This window comes from Acanthopagrus latus, chromosome 16, assembly GCF_904848185.1.
Source record: "Acanthopagrus latus isolate v.2019 chromosome 16, fAcaLat1.1, whole genome shotgun sequence".
NCBI lineage: Eukaryota > Metazoa > Chordata > Actinopteri > Spariformes > Sparidae > Acanthopagrus > Acanthopagrus latus.
In genome coordinates, this window is record NC_051054.1 from 15990783 (window position 1) to 16014900 (window position 24118).

The 24118-nt window shown below is 41.5% G+C and overlaps 2 protein-coding genes across 8 annotated transcripts in view; one reads left to right on the forward strand and one right to left on the reverse strand.

Moving 5' to 3' along the window:
- The first annotated feature begins 7 nt into the window (after positions 1 to 7).
- lgals8b (galectin 8b) lies at positions 8 to 6977 on the forward strand. 2 transcript variants are annotated; one of them, XM_037071952.1, is made up of 8 exons: positions 8 to 138; positions 2010 to 2098; positions 3810 to 4020; positions 4145 to 4264; positions 4387 to 4413; positions 5215 to 5303; positions 5442 to 5607; positions 5746 to 6977. In XM_037071952.1, the coding sequence occupies exons 1-8, from the start codon at positions 85 to 87 to the stop codon at positions 5893 to 5895; spliced, it is 906 nt and encodes a 301-aa protein (XP_036927847.1). In that variant the 5' UTR covers positions 8 to 84; the 3' UTR covers positions 5896 to 6977. The 2 variants fall into 2 exon arrangements, with proteins under 2 accessions (XP_036927847.1, XP_036927846.1); XM_037071951.1 differs by lacking the exon at positions 8 to 138 and adding an exon at positions 464 to 1690.
- A 978-nt stretch (positions 6978 to 7955) lies between these two features.
- The window catches only part of LOC119004747 (palmitoyltransferase ZDHHC14-like), a 49724-nt gene continuing 33561 nt past the window's right edge, over positions 7956 to 24118 (reverse strand). For 2 of the 6 annotated variants that reach the window (XM_037071938.1, XM_037071937.1), the window contains exons 5-10: positions 22792 to 22929; positions 21644 to 21692; positions 19626 to 19728; positions 18639 to 18748; positions 16627 to 16732; positions 8685 to 9149 (exon numbers count right to left, since the gene is read on the reverse strand). In XM_037071938.1, the coding sequence (XP_036927833.1) occupies positions 8685 to 9149; positions 16627 to 16732; positions 18639 to 18748; positions 19626 to 19728; positions 21644 to 21692; positions 22792 to 22929 (971 nt within the window). Of the gene's footprint in view, positions 9150 to 10412; positions 10436 to 14498; positions 15783 to 16626; positions 16733 to 18638; positions 18749 to 19625; positions 19729 to 21643; positions 21693 to 22791; positions 22930 to 24118 lie in introns of those variants that run through there. The other 4 variants (XM_037071941.1, XM_037071936.1, XM_037071939.1 and 1 more) reach the window with 4 other exon arrangements.

Genomic DNA, 24118 nt, shown 5'->3' on the forward strand with positions numbered 1-24118 from the left:
TGGATGTGGCAGGTCTGTCCCGTGAACTACAAGTCAATGGAGTGAACTTCTATAAAGCGCCCTTATACAAAGTGCTATAAGTTAATGCCTCGCATTTACCCATTTACGCACGTACGAATATATTTGGGAAACAGACAGGTACCAAAACACAACGTATGTAACGCTTTCTGATGACGTTGTAAACGTTAACTGCTCCTTATAGGTTTAGTATGAAGGCACCAAACCCACGTATGCATTTTTCTAATGTTTTTATGTTTACAGCTGCCAGTGCATGTAACGCTGGCAGTTGTGGTGGTAAATGACAGTTGGATATTTAATCTGTGTCTATAATAACTGGATCCTGACACGTAAATGTGATATCTGTCTACCATACTGCCAACTTGTTTGATTTAATTTAACTTTAAATATGGACAACTGACTGCATAATATATGAATCAGAATCAGAAATATTTTAAGGGAAATTGCTTGCGTTACAGCTGCTCCCATTCAAAGTTCAAAGATTATGTATTTTATGATGTTCTGTCATGGAGTTTATCACTTCACTGCTAAAAGAAAAGAAAGCAGTCTCACTGCCAGCTGCAATTTCTTATCTTGATTTGCAGACTTTGTTAATTTTGGTCAAAACTGTAGCTGCCGCTAAATTGATCAAAATCACTGTATTTAAAAAAAAAAAACAAGATAAAAATTGGTTACATATAAACATTGTAACTGATTAATCTTTTTTTTAAATTTATTTATTTATACAGTGATTTTGATCATTTCACCTGCAGCCACAGTTATGACCAGTGGTATCCTGGCCCTCGCAGGAAGCAGCTTAGGTACAAACACCTTCTCTGCCTACGACTCTGAAATCATACTGCATGCACGATGTGACTCTCCCCTTTAAATGTTGTCCTTCTTTCCTCACCCATCCATCCATCCATCCATCCTCATTCTTCCATCCATTCATCCATGTCCATATGTCAGCCTGTCCATTTGTCCATCCATCCCTGTCTGTCCATCTTTCCCCATCCATCTGGATGGACATAGGGGCAGTGCTTGTTCATAGGGCAGTGTTGTTAGGTTGTACCCCTCAACCTGCCTTAGTCCACCTCTTGTCTCATACATGATAATAGCAATAAAAAACCACAACTAAATACACACATTTGTTGTACATACATGAAGTACATTCCAGTACATACATTTGTAAAATATTTCAAATAAACTGCTATCACATTGTCACTATGGGGTGTTGTTTGTAGAAGTTTTGAGGAAAATAATGAATTTAATCCATTTTGGAATAAGGCTGCAACATCATAAAATGTGGAACCAAGTGAAGTGCTGTGAATGTTTCCCTGTACATTAAATCAAGTTCAGTCAAGTTATTTTTTATTAGCTCCTGCTGCTCACACAGAGGTTTAACAACATGCATCAGTTAACCTGAAATCCGTCAGAGAAAGTGGGCCTCTGCTGCTCTGCTGCCGCTCGGCGTGCAGCGGGACTGATCACGTGGGTAGGGGCTTGCGCATGCGCGGTGTCGGCGGTGCTGCTTATGGAGAGAAGATGCCCACTGCCATCATCCCCGCGTAGTGCAGGAGAGCTGCGAACCGGTCATATTTACCGCAGACACCACACACTCCGCTGCATGTTGTGGTCCGACACAGGAAGCCTGATGTCTGTGGCAAATGCGAAACACACTGTCCTGAATCCGGTAAGAGGCGTATTATTATCACCGTCATCACCACCACCATCATTATTATCATTATTATTATCATCATCAGGATTAGTGTTTTTATCATGCCATGATCAACAGCCCCTAATGCAGCTGCTAAACTGTGCGCCAGTCGCCTGTGTTCTCAGCAGGTGCCTTTCAAAACGGGCAGCGCAAAGGACGCGGAGCAGCTACCAGACGGTCACTGTGTGTTCCAGTTAATCCACTGAATCACGTTCAGTCTTCAAGTGTCTGTGTCTCCAGCTGCTGTCAGCTGCAGGTGAGCAGCGCTCCTAACGCCGAACTCTCTCCCCCTCAGGTGATCCCGTACACGGGGCCCATACCTGGAGGCCTGCACCCTGGGGAGATCATCATCATCCAGGGCACGGTGCCGCCAGATGCTGACAGGTAGGATGGAGCGATACAAGAGAAATGTACTGAAGAGGCTTCAGGTGTCAGGTGTGATGATTAAAGCCATCAACCAGAACGTCATTTTGTGTCTGGGCGAGAGGTTCCTAAACTTTTTTTAACTGCACAACACACGGACACCTGCTAAAATCACCTCATGGATTTCTTTAAATAAACAGAAGAAGGTTAAGTCTCTCCAAAGGTATCATTTAGTAGATACTGCACTACTTAAAGTGTCCCTTCAGTGTATGTAGGTATTTTTATGATATTTCTTATTTTCTGAGTCCTTTCCTGACATTGCCAATGAGCCACGCTCCTCCCCGAATATTTCTTCTGATCAGCAACTTAATTTTGTGCTCAAAGTTGCAAAATGTAATCTGTTGCTGATATGGGATCATGACGTGTGACTACAGTAGAGTTATATATCCATATATTAAACTGTATCTTCACATAGCAGATAGTCGCTTTGCTGCCATATTCATGTACAACATCTCAAATGTTTAACATTTAGAGGAATTTATGAGACGTCAGCTATGAGATCAGCTGGAACCATTTCAGCTCAGCTGTGACTTGGCAGTGTAAATACTTCTTGTCCTCTGGCTGAAGGACTTAAAAAACCCCAGAGATCATCCACTAGCACTACACCACATCATGTCTGTATTAAAGGGTTAGAGGGCCCCCCGGGGGGCTACGGCTGCAACAGTACGAGACCTTTACTCCATGGTAAATGTCTCCGAAAATATCAAAGTTTCAGCGGATAAGGTGCTACACAACTATTAAAATCATTATTCTAATTTACAGTGAGCCTTAATGGACGGGAAAGTGCAGAGTTTGTTGGCTGAACAGACACTTTATTATTCAGTTCAATTCAAAAAACTTTATTTGTCTCCTGGGGGCAGTTTAAGGCACGTGGAGTAGTTGTACACAGACACTAAACAAGTAAGCACGTTAAAACAAGTCAGTACTTGGAAAAGATAAATACAAATCAAATAAAAAAGACTAAATAAACTAAACAAGATATTTACAGTATTTACATTATCATTTTGTAAGATGTTTTGTCCTGACAGACATGAACCCTGGTATAAATTTGGGATATTTTACGGTAGAATTCAGTGTTGTTAGCAAATGTACACAGTATGAAAATCTTCAACTTTCACACCACTGTAGAGTTTTAAAACAGTATTTAGCTGCAGTCTTTGCCAGGGTGAGAACAGCTTTTTAGATGTGAAATTCTAAGCACTCTCAAGGTACCTGAACAGAAGAATGTCCAGACTCCTGAAGCTGTTACCATCATCATCATCATCATCATTATCATCATTATCATCACCTATTGAACCACACCATCAACTGATGTAAACCCTGTTTTGACATTTGTGGCAGATTGGTTATACTCAACATAATCCCCAGCAGTTTTACAAAATGTTGCTTTAAGATGATCTATTTTTTTTGGCATGAAGGGAAATATTCAATTGGACGTAGAAAAGCAAGACAAATGTTGTCAGATGTTTTTGCATAACTTAAAAACTTATTTGTTTCCTCCTATTTTTGGTTGAACAAACAAACAAAAGTGATACATTTTGACATAGGGCCTGTATAATAGAGCCTTTGCTGATTGGGTACCCAAGAGGTGCAAACTCCCAAATCCTTCAACATGAAGTGAAGCCCCGGGCCCGGTTAATAAATCAGCCCCTGTGTGCACCCTTCTCTGCAGATTTCAGATGGACCTGTCGAGCGGCTGCAGCACCAAGCCGCGCTCTGACGTCGCCCTCCACTTCAGCCCTCGCTTCAAAGGCCCGCCCTGTGTGGTGTGTAACTCCCTGCTGCAGGAGAGCTGGGGCAAAGAGGAAACGCTCCACCAGCTGCCCTACAAACGCGGGGCCCCCTTCGAGACCATCGTCCTGGTGCACGACGACGTCTTCAAGGTCAGCGGACCTGCGCTGTCGGGGGGCGAAGGCGTTGATAAGCCCGGGTTAAACGATACATGCAACGCAGTGGTTTGATTCATAGAAAAGCAGGGATCTTAAAAATACCCGTCTTCGCCCACAGGTGGCAGTAAACGGCGCCCACCTGCTGGAATTCAAGCACAAAATCCCACTGAACAGGGTCGACACATTTTCTATATCTGGGAATGTCAGGGTGCACGCTATCGGCTACATCCCAAACTCAGTGAGTATCCTCCCATCAGCTGTTTGTCCTCATGGGACAGACCTCTGGTCAGATGTGTGTTTGTTTTAGAAACATGTCCAATTACTAACTTTCAAATGTGTCTTTTTTTTCTCTCTCTTTAGGCAATATATTCAGAATCAGGTGACCTGGTGAGTATTTTCCTTCTTGCATCATGTGATCTTGTGATGCCACTAAAATGGGATCGCATCTCCTAAATGATTCCTTTGTGTGCTGCGCTGCAGGCCGTTTACTTGAAACTATTTAAGGCCTGTTCTGGTTGCTTTGTGTCAAACATCATGGTCGTTAAAGTAATATATGAGATCTTGGAACAGGGCGGCATCGCTACAACAGGCAGTGGAAGAAATATGAAGTCAAATTGAAAGTGAAAGCATCTGAAACGATGGTCAGAATCTGACTAGACCCGTTTCCTGCCCTTTATGACTCCTCGTAGTGATGACACTGCAATCCCAGGACCTCAGCAGTTAACTTGGTATCGGCCCTGAAAAAGTACTGTATACACACGCTCATGCAGACAGTATCACACCGATATCACCGATGTTTTACTTATCGAGTCGAAGTTTATTGTCACTTAAAAGTAGATGATGAAGAGAGCCTGATTTAGAGCTGCATTCTAAGCCGATTATTTGCTCGGAAAAAAAATTTAACTGTCAACTTTTTTGCCAAAACGCTAAACATTTGCTGGGTCCAGCCCCTCAAATGTGAGTTAATGCTTTTCTCAATCATTGATGATGGCAAGCTCAACATCTTCATGTTGTCGACTGTCGTTGTTGTGGACAAATGATTTAAGAGACGTTCCTGCGGGTTTTTGGAAATTATATCGGGTATTTTTCACCCTGAGTTTATAGACCAAATATATACTCGACAATAATAAGCTGTAGATCAACTCATAATGAATATATTCATCTTTTTGTTCTTGATTCTCCTTCCAGAGCCTCCCTTACAAAGGCAGCATACTCAAAGGACTGAGCCCCGGACAGCACATCACAATCAAAGGGCAGGTCAGCGTGTATCCTCACAGGTAACGTGAAAAACTGATGAAGCCTGTCTTGTCCTGACCAGCAAAAACAATCTGATGTGTATGATTTGCGTGAACTAGTGAAAATGAGACTTCCCTCTGGTTATGCTTTTAATGACTTGCCTTATATGTTTCTCCCAGTTTCACAGTGAACCTCCGCAACAGCAGGACTGAGAACATCGCTCTCCATCTGAACCCCCGCATGAAGTCAGGTGTGTTCACCAGGAACTCGTACCTGAGTGAGTCCTGGGGTCAGGAGGAGCGGGAGCTGCCCTTCTTTCCCTTCTCGTCGGGGGATTACTTTGAGGTAGGAACCGCCTGCAACTTACCTTTGTTTTGAAGGGCTTCTGCTGTCACCACTTTTAGGCTTGTAATATCCCACCACAGGCCAATCATTGTTATTTCTCTTCGGCTGTGTGCTCTGTAATGATCTCTTTTCTGTCAGATTCTCATCCTGTGTCAGCCCCACCAGTTCAAGCTGGCGGTCAACGGCTCACACCTGTTTGAGTTCAGACATCGGGTGCAGGACCTGAGCAGCATTGACCAGCTGGAGATCATGGGCGACCTGGAGCTCACCGATGTCAAACTGTGGTGACTCGGGACTCCAGACTTCCATGGAAGCCGACGTTACGGACACTGTCGTGTTCTGGTTATCGAGAAGCTAAATTAGCTTAGCCACCCAGACAATGGAAGCTGAGAATGGCGAGCGCTGTGCTGACTACAGGTCAGACTGGTCTTGCAGCAACCATAGGTCACTGGTTTAAGCTAGTCTAGCCTTTTTGGTGACATAGGATCATGGAGTATTGATGGTCCATGTTTCCAGCCCTGGCTAGACGACTGATGCATGAGAGCTAGCTGTGCTGGAGCATCAGGCTGTGAGCCGCCATGACTGTTTACAGCTACAAGTTAGGTTTGCCTTGGTTCATTTCTGTCTCTAGTGCATCTCTGCTGTGATACGCCCTTAGTGCACTGTATAATTAAAACAGGAAATGTGTAAATGTTAATAAGCACTCAAGTACTGGCTTTGTTTAAAAGCCAAGACAGTCAGCAATTACAAACAATGAATAAAATCGATGGGCTCTTATTCTTTTGGAGCGAGGCCCAACAAAGGCCCATTTACTGTACAGCTAATTTAAAAAGCTTGGAAACATTTCTCATCATTACTAAATAATTAGTAGTGGTTATACTCTTATTTTCTTTGGAAAACATTTTGAATGTATGCTTACAATAATTTTCATCTGCAATTGTTTAACATTAAATGTTACTTCAAAATTTTTTTAAAATCAGTCTGCTACAAAAGGTCGTAATCCTCAGGATTTTTTCACTCATCGCATCGTGTCATGCACTTGAAGTCAATTCAACACGTGATGGTGCAGCAGAACTCAAGCACAGTGCAGTACAGGGTCAGTTTAAAACATAACCGTTTCACATACCGATTTGCAAACTTTATGCAAGCTATAGAATATGGTAGGATCCTGCATCTGTGATCATGTGTTGTCTCACTGCTCTCCCACTCAGTGCTGCAAAGATCAATCCTGCTGATAAAAAAACTCAACTAATCAATGTCAATGTTACTTTTTCGCATTGTCTGTTGTAACTGTTGTAAAATATGTATGAAAAATCTTCCCTATGTATCATAAATGATTTATTAACAAAATAAATGTGTTCCTACTATCATTGTGTATCCACTGTTTGATGTCTGGAAGCGCTGCATTACACCTGCGTGGACTGATGTGTGGCCAGTACGAGGAGGCACAACAGGCTGTCAACACATTGATTTTATGAAGTGGTTTACTTACCTGTCCAGCAGAACCAAAGCCACAGTAGCATTCATATGGAGTTGTTTTAGTGTGTGCCTGTTGAATGGAGGTCCTTTATTTACTCTCCTTTTAGCGCAATATTGCTCTCCTGCAACTCCAAAGAAAAATCAACAGGACTTTGAGTAAATGCTGCATTTTCAGCCCCATACTGTTGCTCACTTTGTCTAGTAACCGTTTACTGGACCAGCCGTGGAAACAGCGTTGATGAGCATGAACGGAGGGAACCTTAACAGTGAAGTTTGAGGCTGAACACACCAGAACAATGAGCGAGCTAAAAATAAAGAGGTTGTATTATTACCTGTTTGAATTTCCCCACCAAAACTTCATTTAAAGACACAGAAGAGTCAAGATGTAGGTGTCTGCACCTGCTGACTGACTGTGTGTGAGTTTTAGGCAGGTAAACTGTAGCTGAATGTAAATAAAATCAGTCACCTGCAGTACTATCTTCTCACCACAAGGTGGTAGAAGAGAATTACAAGTTGACTGCTTTTTATTACACAAACACCTTCACCAGCCACTGTCAGTCAGACAAATCACTTTAAATATAACTGGAAAGTCCTTGGGTAAGTTTGTACAGTTCTCTTCAGGCGCTGGTGTTTGAAACCGGTACTTAATAAATAAATGAAGACAGTATAGCCTAAAGAATGTCCTGACCTTGTTTGAACAGTCATAAATATTCAGCAAAATTCATCAGACAGGCTTGTAAAGCTGTCTCATTTACGCCTAATTCCCACAGGCATCAGTCACAAGACGAACTATAAGGGGGATATTATCACCACATGACTCTCTCATCAGCCCACATTATGCCTTCTGAACCTCAATATTAATGCAACAGTGTGATAAAAAGTTTGTGTTTTATTAATATCCACAGGAAATATAATAATTTGTAAGATTTGTAATAACCATGGTACAGTACAACAGTCTCTTTTTTTTAACATAGAAAAAGCAGGATGATATGCAACACGATGACATCGACCATTGCACTGCTGAGAATGTCCGAGAAAAAAGGCAGAAGACGCTGTCCAATCAGCAACAGGCAAATAGGCTAATGTTTGTATTACAAAAAAAGACCTCTCAGACCTGTGATCTCGTTCAACAGAAATTCATCAGTTTGACCAAAAATGTCATGTCCTGCCAAAACATGGGATTCTTTTTTTTTTGCTTCACATGGCTCACAGACATATGCCACTTTGAAAAAGATACTTTCCAACTGTCCAGTTTCCAGGAGCTAATGGATTATGCCTCCCTTGAAGTAAAAAAAAAAAAAAAAAAAAGGAAAATAGAAGAGTATGTCTGAGTTGTCGTACAGGCCACCACACCAGAAAAAAAACATCTCTCCCAGTTCCAGCACAGAGATTTGGCAAGACACTGGCTGAGGACAACTGGTTTCACTTTGTGTCAGTTCAGTTTGATTCAGTTTATAGCAGCTGAATTTAAACCACAGCCTTTTTCAGAGAGCGTATAACTCAGGGTGAGAGCGAGCCGGTACAAAAGTGGCACAGGAGAGTTTGGATGCATGTCTTCAGGAGGGAGGAGGTGGGAGGAGGGGGTGTACATCCCACTGTCAGACGGAGCTGAGCTTTACCAATCCTCTGACTGAGTCCTCATGTAGTGAGTCCTGGCTGGCTGGGTTGTAGAAGCCAGCCTGCATGGCGTGGCTGTGACCAAGTGGGCTGCCGCAGGGAAGCATACCCGGCGGTGAGGGCACTTCCTCTGGGGTGAGAAAGTGGTGGTGGGCCACAGGCTCCTGGAGAGGGTGGCTGTGGTTGTGACTGTGTGCATGGATTGGCAGCATGTCGGTGGCCTCGTGGCAGCTGAGGCTGGGGGTGGACGTCGGAGGGGTGGGCTGGCCGAGGGGGAGCGAGGTGCATGGGCCGCCCAGGGTGAGGGAGGTCCGGCCAGGTAGGGTGCCTCCGTTTTCGGGTGAGGCCGTCAGGATGACTGGCTCGCTACTCTGCTGCTGGAGGAGAGGTGTGGCTGCGGCCTGCAAAACGAATTTGGTGCTCTGAATGCACTGGTCTTGGTCACACTGAGAGAAAGCAGTGGAAAGCAGGGAAGGGAGAGAACAACATGGGAGGGGGATGTGAAAGTCGAAGAGATAGATAAGGAGCCCGAGGTGATGGACGGAAATAGAAAACAAATAAGAGCGGGGCAGTGTTGAAAATTAGATGGAGAGAGAGAGAAGAGACGACACATGAGATCAAGGAAAACAATATGCGGAAAGACAAGAGGAGGGGAGAGGTGATTGGATAAGAGAGAGAGGAAGATAAAAAGATGTTAGTACCCCTTGTTAGAATGCAGAGCAACACAAAGAACCCGCACCAGCTCATTTATCCAACCCAGTGAAAACAGAGCTGAGGTCAGTAGAGTTGAAATCACAAGGCTATTAAGTCACCGCTTCATGGCCTATTGATCTCTGCTGCCTTGCTTTAGAGTGGAAATCACACGTCTAAAACTGGAGCTGAGGAACTAGGTTAGGACACGGAGAGTCACCAGTACCATAGATTAGCTACAGGGAGATTAGCTTTAACCATGGTTATCACCACAGAGCGACCTCATGTATTGGAGACCAGGTATAGGTGAAAGATCAGTGGCTGTTTGGAGGACAGAGAAGTAAAAAAAAAAAAAACCTAGATACAAACAAGAAAACATTTTGAAAGAGACAGTTCGCCTATAAATCCAAAATGCATATTCTTCCTCTTACCTGCAGTGCTTTTTAGCAATCTCGTTTGCTAAAATCCAAGATGAGATATGGAAACAAGGGTCGCACAGATGTCTGCCATGTGCTGTTTTAGTTTTCACCTCACCATTACTCAAAATATAAGCCTGTTTGTGCTTTAATATTTATGCATACAAATGTAAACATATGGCTTTAAATACATCTAAAACTTGTATCCCTCATTTGCATAGTGCACCTTTAATGCCTCGGCTAAGCTGTAAAGTTAGATGGCTTAGTTTAATTAGTTAGCTAACCTTGCATCAATAAGTAGGTGCAAATTTTCATTCTGTGTGGTAGACAGCTGGAGGGAGTTTATGTATGTATAATTTCTTTTTAAATGGGGCACTTTAAGCACCACCAGCCAAGTGCCATCTAGTTTTATCATGTTCGAGTAAAGGCAGGCATCTCTACGGCCGATATCTTCAAAAGATACAAAAATAGCACAACAGGTAAGAGGAAACATATGTGGTTTTGATTTTGGGGTGACCTGTCCCTTTAATTCCTGCTTTAATCCCAGACAAATCTGACTGACGAGAACACCTGAAGCACAGAGATTTGTCCCAGACATCTCACCTTTCTGCCTCAATCTCACTGACCTAAAAAGAGCAGATTACAGATGTGATTTAAACAGAAGTTAAGCAACCTTTGACAGCAGATGAGATGCGATTCTAAAGTATTATCAATTCACTTATCCCTTTTAGAAAAACCTCTCTCTCGATTGTTGAAAGGACTCATTTGAGCAGGAGGTTATCAGACTGAAATGACTCGGAGACCTGGCACGTTAGCATGGAGCTACATCATCAGCAGTGTGTTGGATATAAAATCAAAGATACAGCTCTTTGTCCTTTTTTTTTTTTTTTTTTTATAACTTTGAGGCCCACTCATGTTTTATAAACAGTCATAGCTAGACTGACTCAGCACTGTCCATCCCCCATGGCACGCGTGCATACACACACACACACACACACAGACACGACTGTAGATAGTGTAACCTTGGATAGCAGATAGCAAGTGAAGCAGCGATGGTTGGGTAAGCTCTCATAAATGGTGATGATGACACAGCAAGGATTAGAATTTTTTCTCTCATTAAAAATGTAAACCTACATTTACACTTTGTAGTATAATATTCAAAACTGGAGTGACTCTACAAACACGACACACTTAAATGTGAACAGAGATTAAAAGACGATATTTTCACAAAAAGATATTTCCCGTATGTCTCACACCATTGCTCAAATAATTTATTTTGATCATTAATTCGTTTAAAGATCATTTCAATTATTTTCCTGGCAAAAACATTTCCACCTTCCTCCTTCCAGCTTCTCAGTTGAAATAGTTTGATGCCTTTAGTGACTGTCTGAATATCTTCAGTTTTTGGAGTGTTGGTTGTAAAGAACAAGTAACAGAGGACATCACTGTGGGCTCTGGGAGAACGTGATATTTTTCGCCATTGTCTGACATGTTAATTAACTGACACTGAACATAATGACTAGTGCTACACAAGTGACAGCAAATCTTAGCGAAATCTCAATAATTTTTTCGATAAATGAACAAAATGCGTGACAAACAGCAATATGAGGAAGTAGAGTAGTGCTGCAAATGTTGTTTGGCACAGACCCCAACAGATTTCCTTCAAACTATAATGATATTGCTGTCAGTAGTTAGATTGTCCACGTAACGGTGTTCAGAAATCTCATATTGTTGATCTTTCAATTTTGCATCTAGCAAAAATGAAGGGTTTGATTCAATAATCATGAGGGTAGGGTTATGAAGAGGACAAGCATGATCTTGTACAAATCAAATCAAGTATTTCTCAAAGCAGACAACATTTCTGTTTAATATTTAAACAAGTCTTGAGACAAGATGTTGGAATGCAGCTACAAGTTGGGAGATTCCAGTTGTCGGTGTTATTCCTGACAACAATCCGCTGTCTGCTGTGAATGAGCATGTGACTCATAATAGGCTGTAGTACATTTTGCCAGGGCTTAGGTGGTACATTTGACTGTACGCAGCTCTAAGAGGAACAAAGAAACAAAACTGTAGTAGTAGGAGAAGTGGAACTGAAAACGAGGCAGCGGGATGGCTGTCTTTCGTCACTCACTGCACAAATATCAACAAGGAAATGTTGGTTGAAAAAATTGCACTGTATGTGTGTGTTGTATAAATACAGCTCACAGCTCACAAAGGAAAAAGACAAAGGTAGAGGTAGAGGGACAGGAAGGAAGACAGAAATCCAAAAATAGAATAATATTTACAAGGCCAAATACAAATGGTGCACCATGAGGTAAAAGGACAGAGGCATTTGTGTGTTCACTAACTTGAAGTGGCACCCATACAAATATTATCATTAAATATAAATGCTCAAAGAATTATAATATAACACTTAAAAGTTCAACTTCATTGTATCAGGGTGGAGGCAAAAATCTCAGTGACAAACACTAATAGTATCATCAATGGATCAGTCCATTACATTTTTTTAAATTCATCAATTTGTATAAACATCAGAAATTACTGAAAAATAACACATTCTCAAAGCCCAAGGATGACTACAAATGTACAATTAAATTAATAAGAGAAAAACTTCTCACATTTGTGAAGCTCAAACCAGAGAACGTGGTTTTCTTTACTGTTATTGTTTGTAATTTGAGCAAACTGACCCTTTAACTCGAGACTGACGATGACTCCTGTCAATTAAATTGAATCTCGCACCCAAAATCAAATGATATGAAAAAATAGTCGCGTTGTAATGTGTCATAATTTCACACACTGTTCCCATGGCAACCACTTCAAAGGCTTCACCATACCAGGTCGAGGTTTGAGCTGCATCTCAAGCACAACGTAGCTCACAAAGAAACATGGCTTTCATCGCACTAACGTGAACGCAACCTCAATGCATTAACCGACACAGTGCTATAAGAAAACGAGGTCAAGTTACTCTCAAGTGCAATATCTCTTGTTAAAAAGGGGAGAAGAACGCTGTACTGTCTCCTCTATTCATATCTTTGGGCTTGGAAATGTCGTTTCAATGAAACATATATGATACACAGTTTATTGATGAGGACTTTCGTGAGATTGGGAAATGTCGCACAGTAGGTAGGCCATCTTTATTTCAGAGTCAGCTTGAACTTGCATAAAATAACTGCAATGACGAAATTACAACTGACAAACGTGTGAATCAAGTACAACACATTTCCATTTTTACCTCCCTTCTCTGCTGCCTCTTTGACACTTTTATCTCTGCCACACACACACACACACACACACACACACACACACATACACACACACTTTGTCGAAGTAGCACCCACCCACGCAGCTCTGTAGTAAACAGACAAAAAACAGACGAGAGACCTGTCCTCACTGTGGTTTGAGCCATTTAACTAAACCAGCCTCTCTAAAACCTACTTGAAGACACTGTACTCTCAGCGCAGCCCTGAAATGAGCAGTCTGGTGGTCTGGATTTTTAAGGCGAGCAAAGATTTTTACAGTAATGAAGAGAGTTGCATCAGTAGGTGTAGGAGGGAGATGAAAAGAATCTTCAAAAATAGTCCCTCTTGATGTATTACCAATGTGGCATGTTTCTGAGTTTAACAAATGGATATTAAGTTAACAGCTGACTCTGTGTCAGTGGCCAGCAGCAGGCACAATGGGACAACTAATCATGACCGCTACAGAAAACAGATGGCAGTTATTTCTGAATGTGCCAACATAAGGGAATGTTCCAGTGGCTCTCGTCCCATTACGAGTCGTCCACACAGCTAGGACCTGAAGACAGATGACGTGCATGTTCGACATCTCAATGAGAACGAACGGGGCGAGGTCAAGTCTGGACGAGAACAACGAGATGACTGTGGTGTGGAGGGAGGGTGCCAGTGGAAGACGTTTAAGTAGCTGTATGTGAATAGGCCTTAAATCTAGTGTGTAATGTGTGAGGTTTAACTGAACAACAGGAGAATTGTTGCTTCTATTCAGGCACCGGAGGAAGACTGGTCAGCGAGGTCAGTACAATGTCCTCTTCACAACACCAGCTATTCTCCCAGGACTGCAGAGACAGTTTAACATTAGATCTCTGTTTACTGACCGCGGTGAACTTTCAGTTTGTGAGATTGTGAGTTTGCACAACATGGTCTAATTTATTATACATTATCTCTTTCTGATTCCTACTCATTGTTCTACTGGGATCCCGCTCAAGACACGATTGTCAGCAAGATGAGGAAACCCTTAAACCCACAGTTTTGTCACTAAGGATGTCAGCTTTTGACAGCCATGAACCGGTAAACAGTTAATTTTTGAGAAAAAAAAATGCAGCCTTGGATTGTGAAATCTGTCCAGCAGCTTGTGGTCAGAGCTAGATTGTTCATTTTTCTTCTCCTCAAAATGTTGCTGCACTCGATGGCATGACAGACTCGAGGCACCAAACAAACTCTTTATATGCCTTGCAGTCTACCACGCTGATTGGCAGCATATTGGTCTCAATCATTTGGCTTGGTGATGGCATCGGACTGGGGTGTATTTTGTTTTCAATACACAACATTGTTATGATGCAATGAGTTTAGTTTGCTGCATGTTGTATGCACCTACTTTATGTCTAACATATTGTATCAGACCTGGGATTTGTATTCATGACAGTGTTGTTGTGTTCAAAAACTGTGGGGGGAATGTAATTGCACAAAAGGACAATTTCTTTATTATGTTGCATTAAAAGTAGCATCACACAATTTACACTTGACTTTGTTGCCTTTCTGCAGGAAATGTTCCCACAGTGTGCTTCATTTAGCATGATTCATGTGTTACTTTGCTGTGTGTATGTGTGTGTGTGTTTTTCAGGGATCCAGACTAACATTTTGCACTGGTTGTGCTGGTGCCCCTGAGTTATTTCATTAATGTGGCCAATGACAAAGTTTTTAACACTTCTTAGAGAACATGCAATTAAAAAAGTTGCATCCTGGAGGCCTGTGTGTGCAAATTGACCTAGAGAAATATGCGTAACTGGTCAAAAACATTCTTGGTGATTAACTGATTATTGGTTAGCCACTGACTTCCCTAATTGTGACTGAGCAGAGCAGATGCAACTAACTTATTGTTTCAATATCCATTAAATTTGCCGATCGATTGATTAAATGTTTAGTATATGAAATGTCCGACCAACAGTCCAGTCATTTACAATCATAAATGAGGAAAGAAAAGCAAGAAATCTTTACATTTAAGAAGCTGGAACCAACAAAGACTTGAGGATCGATCGTTTATCAGAATAATTGGCTAATAATTCTTTTGCAATTGACTCAAACGGAAAAAGAAAGATGGAAATCAGGGAGAGTAAAATCCTACAGCTTAGGCTGCGATGCCACCCCTGAGCAGACACATGAAGGACCTTTCCCTGCTACTGGTGACCTAATTTACACAATGTGAAGTGGCACATACAATATCAAAAACATTGCTGTCTCGCACTTTGCAATCCAGAGCAAATTCATATTCAATTCAGTGGGATGAGAGAGACTAACTGCATTTCCTCTACAAGAGAGAAGAAGCTGCAGCGTGTCTGAGTTGGTGGCTTGTTGTGTCAGATAATTAAATGAAGCTGCTTGACCTCATCAGGCCTTTACTCTCTCTCTGACTATGTTAAGTAATTTAGGCAGGTCCTTAAACTAATAGCCAATGTTTATCATTACAATCAGAGTCAATCAGACAAAGTAAGACATGATGTTTGCAATTTCAGATCCTCAAACTGTATGGGGCTAAATGAATCTGTCTCAGGTTGTGAGAGCTGATTATCTGTTTATGGCAAATGAACAAAAGCCAACAGTTGGAGTTTGACTGCGTCAGACAGGCTGCTGTGAAAGATGCTTCGTCACTGTCTTATGCTGACGAAGGCCTGGTCCTGTAGGCGTGACGATATGGTCCGGGTGAGACAAGGCCATGGTACTTCAACCAAGGAACTAAGGACTGTCAAAATGTTTCTTTTAATGCAATACTTAGGATTTATATAAAATAAACCCCGATAATCACTGCACTTATTATTTGCATTTTTCAGCAATAATAATTTCAGACTACTCATCCTCTGAAGTTATTTCTCCACATAATAGTTGTCTTTGTTTGAGGCAGAGTCCACCATTCCCATGCAAAATTCAAATCATCTACCTACACACAACTGATTCACAAGGTTGTAATTTTATCTCATTGATATTAGCCTCACAGTTCACATTAAAAGCGTTCAACCAGCAAAATAGGGGCAGCTTTCATTGTGAAGCAGTCACAGGAAACAATGAACTTGTCAAGGTGACAGCTCTAACCGCAGTCATTTCTAGCATTTTATGTCAGTTTTAAATATTGCAGGATGTAACAGAACAAGAGAGAGCAGCCACATAGAGCTGTTGTGTGGAAAACTGTGTGCATGAAATCAGATTGTTCATGGCAAGTTGGGAGAAGGCCAATTACTGATTTACTTCTTTATTAAAACCACATGGGTTTCTTTGGCTGCACTGCAAACAGATACATGTGCTGCTCTTTTGTTGAATTTTGCAAAAAGTAACTACTCAGAAGCATTTCCTCATGTATTAAACTGCACAAGCTGTTTCCAACAGGAACCACAAGGGTCGCCAAATTAACTAGTGTTGAACTCTGTAGGATTACAACTAACTAGAAATAACAGAAAATGTCAAGTCCTGTTAATTCATGACAGTTCTCCTCCTTAAACCTCATCTATCAAATGATCTGCCCACTCCACACTCAGCCTGCATTTTTATATACAGTTTTCAACCTGGTAATATCATGGAGGCCAGTGTCTTACCATGTGGCTCTGCTGAGACTGGGTGGCACCATACATAGTGATGCCATTGGTTGGTGGCGCCAGCTGTGGTGCGTCTGATTGGATGAAGCCCCGTCTGTCAATGAGACTAGGCAGAGAGAAACAGAGAAGAGAAAGATGTGTGAGGGCATTCATTCACAAATATTACATACCAACATAACAACATTACAGATACAGTGGAGCAACATCTCCAAATAGACTATCGCAATTTTATTTTAAGGTCACACTCACACAGCACTAGTGGGACCACGCAGAAACGAAAGTGTGTAACTTCTATATTATTCTGTAGCCTCTTACACGCCTCTTGATTTAAGTCTTTCCACTCAGACACAGTCACAAAATCACATGAAATAACAACTAGGTAATAAATCGCTTAAGTCCAGCGGTGGAGAACTGGAGTGAATCATTGTTTTTGTCCCATTGTTAAGTCTTCAGCATTCTGACGCAGCTGGTTAGACAATACCCTCCTGAACTCTTGGTATGCATATGCACGTGTGTGGTCATGGGCCAGACGTATGCGTTAATGGCTACTTATCAGCCAGATAAAGGGTTGATCTAACACGGAGCAGTCTCACACACACACACGCACACAGCTGAGGTGTTAGACAGCACAAGCTAATCATTTAACAGAGTGTGTGTTGACAGAGTGCTCCTGTGGGACTGAGCTGGATTCAAGCGGAAATGGTTCGCTAGAATCACAGAGACAAACTCAGGGAAACCTACAGCAGTGGCTTGTGTTGCTGGTAATGAATACCGGAATGTCTGCAAATGCAGTTAGGAGGAAACAAGCAAACATGTAAGCTGGTGCATTAGAACATGTGAGTCAAGGTCTCAGCAGGGAATGAAATGCAGAAGCTTTTGTCTGTGTGTGTGTGAGAAGCTGTGTTGCTCACATAGTCCGAGGCTGAAGTGAAACATTCCTTTTCTTACTAGTCTACCCAGCTGTGCAATGCCTATGGCTGTCCACACGTACACGCACACACACACGCACACGCACACGCACACACAGATGGCAGCCACCTGTGCACCGAGGACTCTCCTTCGCCACCCAAAGGTATCATTATGGGTGACTTATGGTTTGTGAGGGCAAGAGTACAGTACAGCCAGATACACAAACAGAATGCTACTAAAACCCTCCATCATTACTCTTTTTATACTTTGTGTAAGTGTGTTTGCCTCTATAGATGTACTTCGTAAGTTGCATGTGCTAAACCATAGACTGTGTGTTTGTCTGGTAAAATGAGTGCAAATCAAAATCCAAAATTCAAGACTCGACGTTCCAAAGGCTAAGAGATGTTTGTGACATCATGACAGCATCAGTGTGAGTGTTGTATCTTGATGAGGGTACAGTGTCCAGTACAGATAAGAGCAGATCGTAAAGTAGGTATCTCTGTCCAGTTGGTGATCACGAACCCATTGTTGAGCCATGATGACAAAAAAGAAAGAGCAGTTCAAGTCAGAGGAGGAATATTTTCACAGAAAAACGATGAGAGTTGTTGTACAAAATGCTGAAGAGAAAAAGCTGGGAGGGAATGTGCGATGTGTACTGACATTTACAGTCACATGGACATGAGAATGTAGCTGTGACAGTTGGCCAGTATTTTTGTTAAATCACATGAACAGCTAAAGTGTGAAATCTAATATATCAAGCCAACTTTGATCTTGGATTTGGTTCAAATAGGCTTGAAATCCTTTACACTCTTGCAGTATCTTAGCAGCTATGTATAGAAGAAAGGCTGTGGGCAGACTCATTTCAAAGCAGCTCCTCACATCAAAAGGAGTCTTGACTAACTGTTCTATTTTAGCCTTTGGACTGAAACAGAAAATTACGGAGGGAAAAAAACAGGTGTTGTGACCTATTATAATGAAGGTGAAAAATTGTTGAAAGGGTTTTGTCAGAGCAGGAAATGATAGGCCTCCTATGTCATCATCGGGGCATCTGGGGATGTTTTAATCACCTCATAAAAACACTCACGCAAGCTCACGATTCATACCTCGGTGGCAGGGGTCCACACAGGGCTGCACAGCAGTTGGTGAATATATTGCCATGGCTGTATGGGTTATAGTTGTCTTTCCCTCTTTTAGAAGACCAAGACCCTTTTATCTGGAGAGGACCACACAACATCAGTCAGTTTCGGAGAGACAGATTAATATCAAAACCTTTTCGTTTTGTGTTTCAGACGGGGTTAGTACATGTTCCTGGCTCATACCCATGACCTTGGCATTATTAGCACGATGCTTTAACCAACTGAATCAGCCCCTGAATGAGGTCAAAGACAGAACATAAACATGCTCTGGTTTCCTTTTAGTATCGATCAATTATGGTGTAAGGTTACTAATGTCAAAGTTGAAATGAGCAAATGGTTTAAAAAAATGTATTTACTACATACCACTAACTACAATTTCAATAGAGAGAACGTTTACTCTGTGATCTTTAATATTAATTTATTAATGTAACAATTACAATTTGTCAAATCCTAAAACAGGAATAAGATATATTTAATGGTTTTAATTGTTTGGAAAATATGCAAAGAAGATTAAATATTTAGCAACTAGCTTGAATTCTTGAACCTCAAAGTAATACTCCACCCAAATATGGGCCGCATATCACCAAAGTCACTGCTAACTATATTCTGCATGTCTGTAGCTACTGTACAGCTTGTTAGCCATGCAGCTCGCTAGACAATCAAGAGAGTGTGGGTGTTTACAGCTAGCTAGTTGGCATGCTAACTTCAAAAGATACCTCTTCAAGACAATACATAGATGTCTTTGATAACAAAATATTAAGAAATAACTTTTTTGATGGTATGTCAATTTAAGTTGTCAGTAGAACTCATATTACAAATGATCATCTATAAATAAAGACACAGAAATCTTAAATAACTTAGTGATGCTTCAGACTTTACTTATGGTGTTTTTATTTTGAGGAAATGCATACATATGTAAAATACTGATATCTGTTTTGTGTTTGTGATACTCACATCCTCATTGGTGGTCTGGTTGGAGCTGATTAGGTAGGTATGGAAGCCTGAGAGGCCCACTATGGACCAGACAGAGAAGAAACACACTACCACCTCCAGCACAGTGACAGAATAAGTCAAGGAATGATCTTCCACTTTTATTTAATCCCCTCTTACATTTAGTGAAACACATGGCACTGACAAAGACACACACATCACAAACTCATGCAGAGCCAGCATGGACAAAAAATAGCACGAGTTCTAACAGCTAGCATATTGACCTACAGCCTCGGGGCTGTCCTCCTCTTGCCAATAGTTCCTAGTTACCAGTTCATTTGGCTGGGATTGCTGAGCACTGCTCATTTTCTCTGCTCCACATAAACCACACAAACACAGATGCTGTCCAGCATGAAGCCGCCTGCCTTTTTTTAAAACGAACTACGGTGACCTTTAAACTATATTGCTCTACTCCAAAATAATATCTCATTCATACAACAAGATCAACAAATACCCTGAATGTGCAAATGCGCTATTTGGGTAAATTTAGACTATTTAGACAGGGCGTACAGAAAAAATAATTACTTATTAGGTCAGTGCAATATCACAAAATCACAGACCATGAGTCAGCCTCTTACATTGTACTGTAAAAACCAACTAAACACCCACACTGTCCCCTTTTGTCTCTTCTAATCTCTCTCTTCTATTTCTCTCTACCTGATCTCTTCCTCCTTAGCAAGGACAAAATATGTCATCATTCACCTCGTACAAAGGAGTGCTACGACACTATCGACTGCAGTTCCCCTTTATTAAAGCGCTGTAGGACACGGACCGTTATCAGCTTGGCTTGGCACACATTTCTCTGCCAGAGAAACAGTTATCTCATCAGCCAAAGTGAGGAGGGCAGGGAGAGAGGCCGTGTCATAGCCCTGTTATATTTGTGCCTAAGAAATAGCTTTGAGTATCAATTAGAGCTGATCCATTCTGACTCCCCAAACTTGGTTATCAATATCAGTTATTAACTGATCTTAGTTTCAATTCTTGTATCATTTTAAGCTACTCCAAAAAAAAGTACATATTTTTCTCTTGCCTGTAGAGATTCCTGTTATTTCTCAGTCTAGATTGTTTTGGTGTAAGTTGCAGAGTTAGAGATGTCATATAGAGATGTCTGCCTTCTCTTGAATACAATGGAATAAGATGACACATGGCTACAGCTAAAAGCTAAGGTCAAATAGTGTGACAGTAAACTTAAACTAAAGTCCACATCATTATCACTGACAACAAGCTGACTTAGAGGGCATTTGTAACAGCTGGGGCTTAAGATGTCTTGCACACACTTGGCGTCTATCACACAGGCAGAGACACTCATATTAAATCTCACTCACACACAACATCTCTGTAGAGGGACCGGGGACAATTCAGAGCCAGATGAAATGAATCGACAGAGACAGAGTGAGGAGCTGCATTGCGTGCCTTGTTACACCGATGGAACAGGACTAATCAGAGGGACACCAGTTATGCAAGTACTGTAACTGGCAGGAGCAATGGATGGAAATGCTTTGTAAAGGCATGTCATGCAAATTAAATCTGACCTACAGATTGACCTGTATGGCCTCTCACTAGTCTGTTAACTTTGAATACAACTGAATCAAGGGAAATCTGGGTGAATTTGAGTCTGCATTACATCTATTCAATTTAAAAAAAAAAAAACATTATAAAAGATGGAGGAGGATTAATGATGTTGAAGGTTTTTCAAGAAATGTTTTTCAATAAAGAAAAAAATGAAGGTTAGAATGGAATATATCTTTTGTTTTGGTTCTTTTTTCTATTCATCATCTTTAGAGGGTGTACATTTGCAAAATGATCAGGTAATAATTTCAAAGTGGGATCAAACATTTCTTTCTAATTATTCATTTATTTATTCATTTAATTACCTTTAAATTACTAAACGTGTTACTTATCTAGGTTGTCAGGCCTGTTGATATATGTTGTGTGTTTGTGTCAGGATGTACAGAACAGCGTCGATTTCAGTGAAAGGATATCTGGCAGGACTATCTTTAAGTGCGTTGAGGAACCCGCTTTGATGGGAGCCTGTGAACAAAGAAAGACAGAGTCTCCATTAGACCACTGTACAATCAGCATTAAACAACACCCATTGAATGTGGAAATGTGCATCAGATATTGGCTACCACACACTTTGGAGGCATTACTTGCCGCAGAAGTGCAAGTGTCAACAAGATGAACTGAGCTAGGTAGAGCGTGCCCACTTAAATTGGCCTTCCAATTTTGTAAAGGGTAGGAGGACCAGGCCAGAGAAAAGTCAAAAAATTAAGCGTTGGCCGCTATGCTTGGTTGTTGAAGACATCTCAGCCAGACTTATTAACTTTGGCTTTTAATTGCAACTGCGCAAACTTGGACCAACGGGTTAAGAGATAGCACAGATATGTTAATTTGTAATAACAGTTTGCAGAATTCCTTAAATATTGTAATTAATAGTGATACACTGCAGGACTGTGACTTCATTTGATCTGAAGCATTGTCAGGCAGGTTTTACCGCTAGTGTACAGTCTGCCAGCTGTAAGCTTACAATATGAACAAATCATTAAGTTATTGTGATGTTCTCTAACTTGGTCTGAGCACCACTGAGAGAAAAAAAAAATCAATTTATAAATCAAACAATGCAAACCCGTATGATGCCTCTTTTGCCAAATCTGGCAGCATTCAGTCTCAACACAGCATGGTTACAATCAAAGAAAGAAGAAGATGCTCAAAAGAATATTAATGAGCAGTACAATTTTCTAGCAGTGAATCTTGGCCCATATTTCTTTCCCAGCGCAACATTGATCCACCAACTGTCATTTTATGCATACACAAGCACAAGCAGAAGCATGCCTGTGCACGTGCGCACGCACACACACACACACACACACACACACACACACACACACACACTCTACAAGCCTGCGCACCCACACACACTAACTCTCTCTCTCTCTCTAATGGGGAGCCCAACAGTCCACTGCCTGCTCCCAGCTGGAGGAATGGTAACGAGCCAGAATACTGCAGCTTTTCTCAACGCCCACTTACAACCTGCTGGCACGAAGCACGCCGAGAACACAGCCAGGAGGAGAGTGCGTGTCTGTATCATGCCTGGGCACACAATCTTTTTGTCCTCCTCTTGGCTACTTACGTAAAATGATGTGCGTGATGACGAAGGCGAAGATGAAGATGGTGAGGAAGGAGAGCGAGAGGATGAACATGTAGAAGAAACGGTAGTTCCTCCTTCCCACACAATTCCCCACCCAGGGACAGTGGTGGTCGAAACGCTCTGCGTGGACAAAGAGAGAGACAGATGGAGGGAACGTAAGACAGTTTATTTTTTTGACACACGCAGACGCACATAGACAAGGCTTTCCTTTTATCCCAGCACACTGCTGCCACTGTGATATTTCTCCTGTACGAAGTCTTTTTCATGGGCCATGTTCTCTTGTAAAAAACCCACCATAAACTGGGTAATGCACACATGGCTTAGAAATCAGGTATCTTAAGATGTCTAGGTTTTGTCTATACTCAATTTGTAAAACCAGGTTTAAAAAAGGGAAAAAAAGGTCACTTCAGTGTAAACACACACTCTGGTCTGGAGCTGTTGGGAATTAGGGGAAAGGAGAAGAGTCCCTCTGGGCCTTGGCATAACATACACATTTTTCAAATTTTTCGCTATTTATATCAACTAGCTAATAAAAATTACAGGCTGGCCAACATGACTGTGTATGGCTGAAGAACTCAACCCCATCACAGCGGGACTTTGCATGGCTAAGAGGGTGAAAGAAGCACTTTTGTTGGCCTTAACAGATAAATGTGTTTCAAGTAAGACCTTAATTTAGGTATATTTGAAGAAGTTTGATAAATCGTAAAGATAGAGGTAGGTAGTAAAAGTATTGTCCAAACTGCTGTGGTCTTTCATTGGAGATCAGCAAACGACTGGAGTTTTCTAGCATGTTAAGACTGACATGAGGCTGACAGCCAGCTTGTTACAGCTGAACAAATCATGCAGCCCTTTTTCTTTGCCTGTGTTGTTTAACTTGATACAATGTCTGGACTCAGAAATACTTATTGCAGTGGGAAAACACTCAATGTGTATCTGAATGCAGCATGAAGTGTTCATCATCTTAATGTGAAATGCTTTCAGATGAAAATTAGTCGGTGGTATTCTAATCAAAGAAACTGTGCTCCAGCATACTTCTTTGTGGAGGGCTTATTGTTAGTGTAGTTATCTAATCAGCTCCACAGTCCTATCCCAGATTGTGGACTGCTAACTGTGCACAGTGGTAGCTACTTAACTAATTAATCAGAGCCATTATTTGTTTAGTGAGGTGAAATGACCTGCTTTTGTCTTCATTAATCAATGCCTGGTTGAAGTGTTTTTGGGAAACACAGCCTCTGGTCAGGGGGGATGAAAGGGGACCACTACTACTAGTCCAATCTGATTAATACAGCCCGCCACAATAGTCCTTAAT

Bases quoted from the DNA above. Each gene is read 5' to 3' on its own strand.
- lgals8b (XM_037071951.1), top strand. From the start codon at position 1,532: ATGGAGAGAAGATGCCCACTGCCATCATCCCCGCGTAGTGCAGGAGAG. The intron at 1,691-2,009 runs GTAAGAGGCGTA...TCTCCCCCTCAG, and splicing joins AACACACTGTCCTGAATCCG to GTGATCCCGTACACGGGGCC. The intron at 5,304-5,441 runs GTAACGTGAAAA...TGTTTCTCCCAG, and splicing joins GTCAGCGTGTATCCTCACAG to TTTCACAGTGAACCTCCGCA.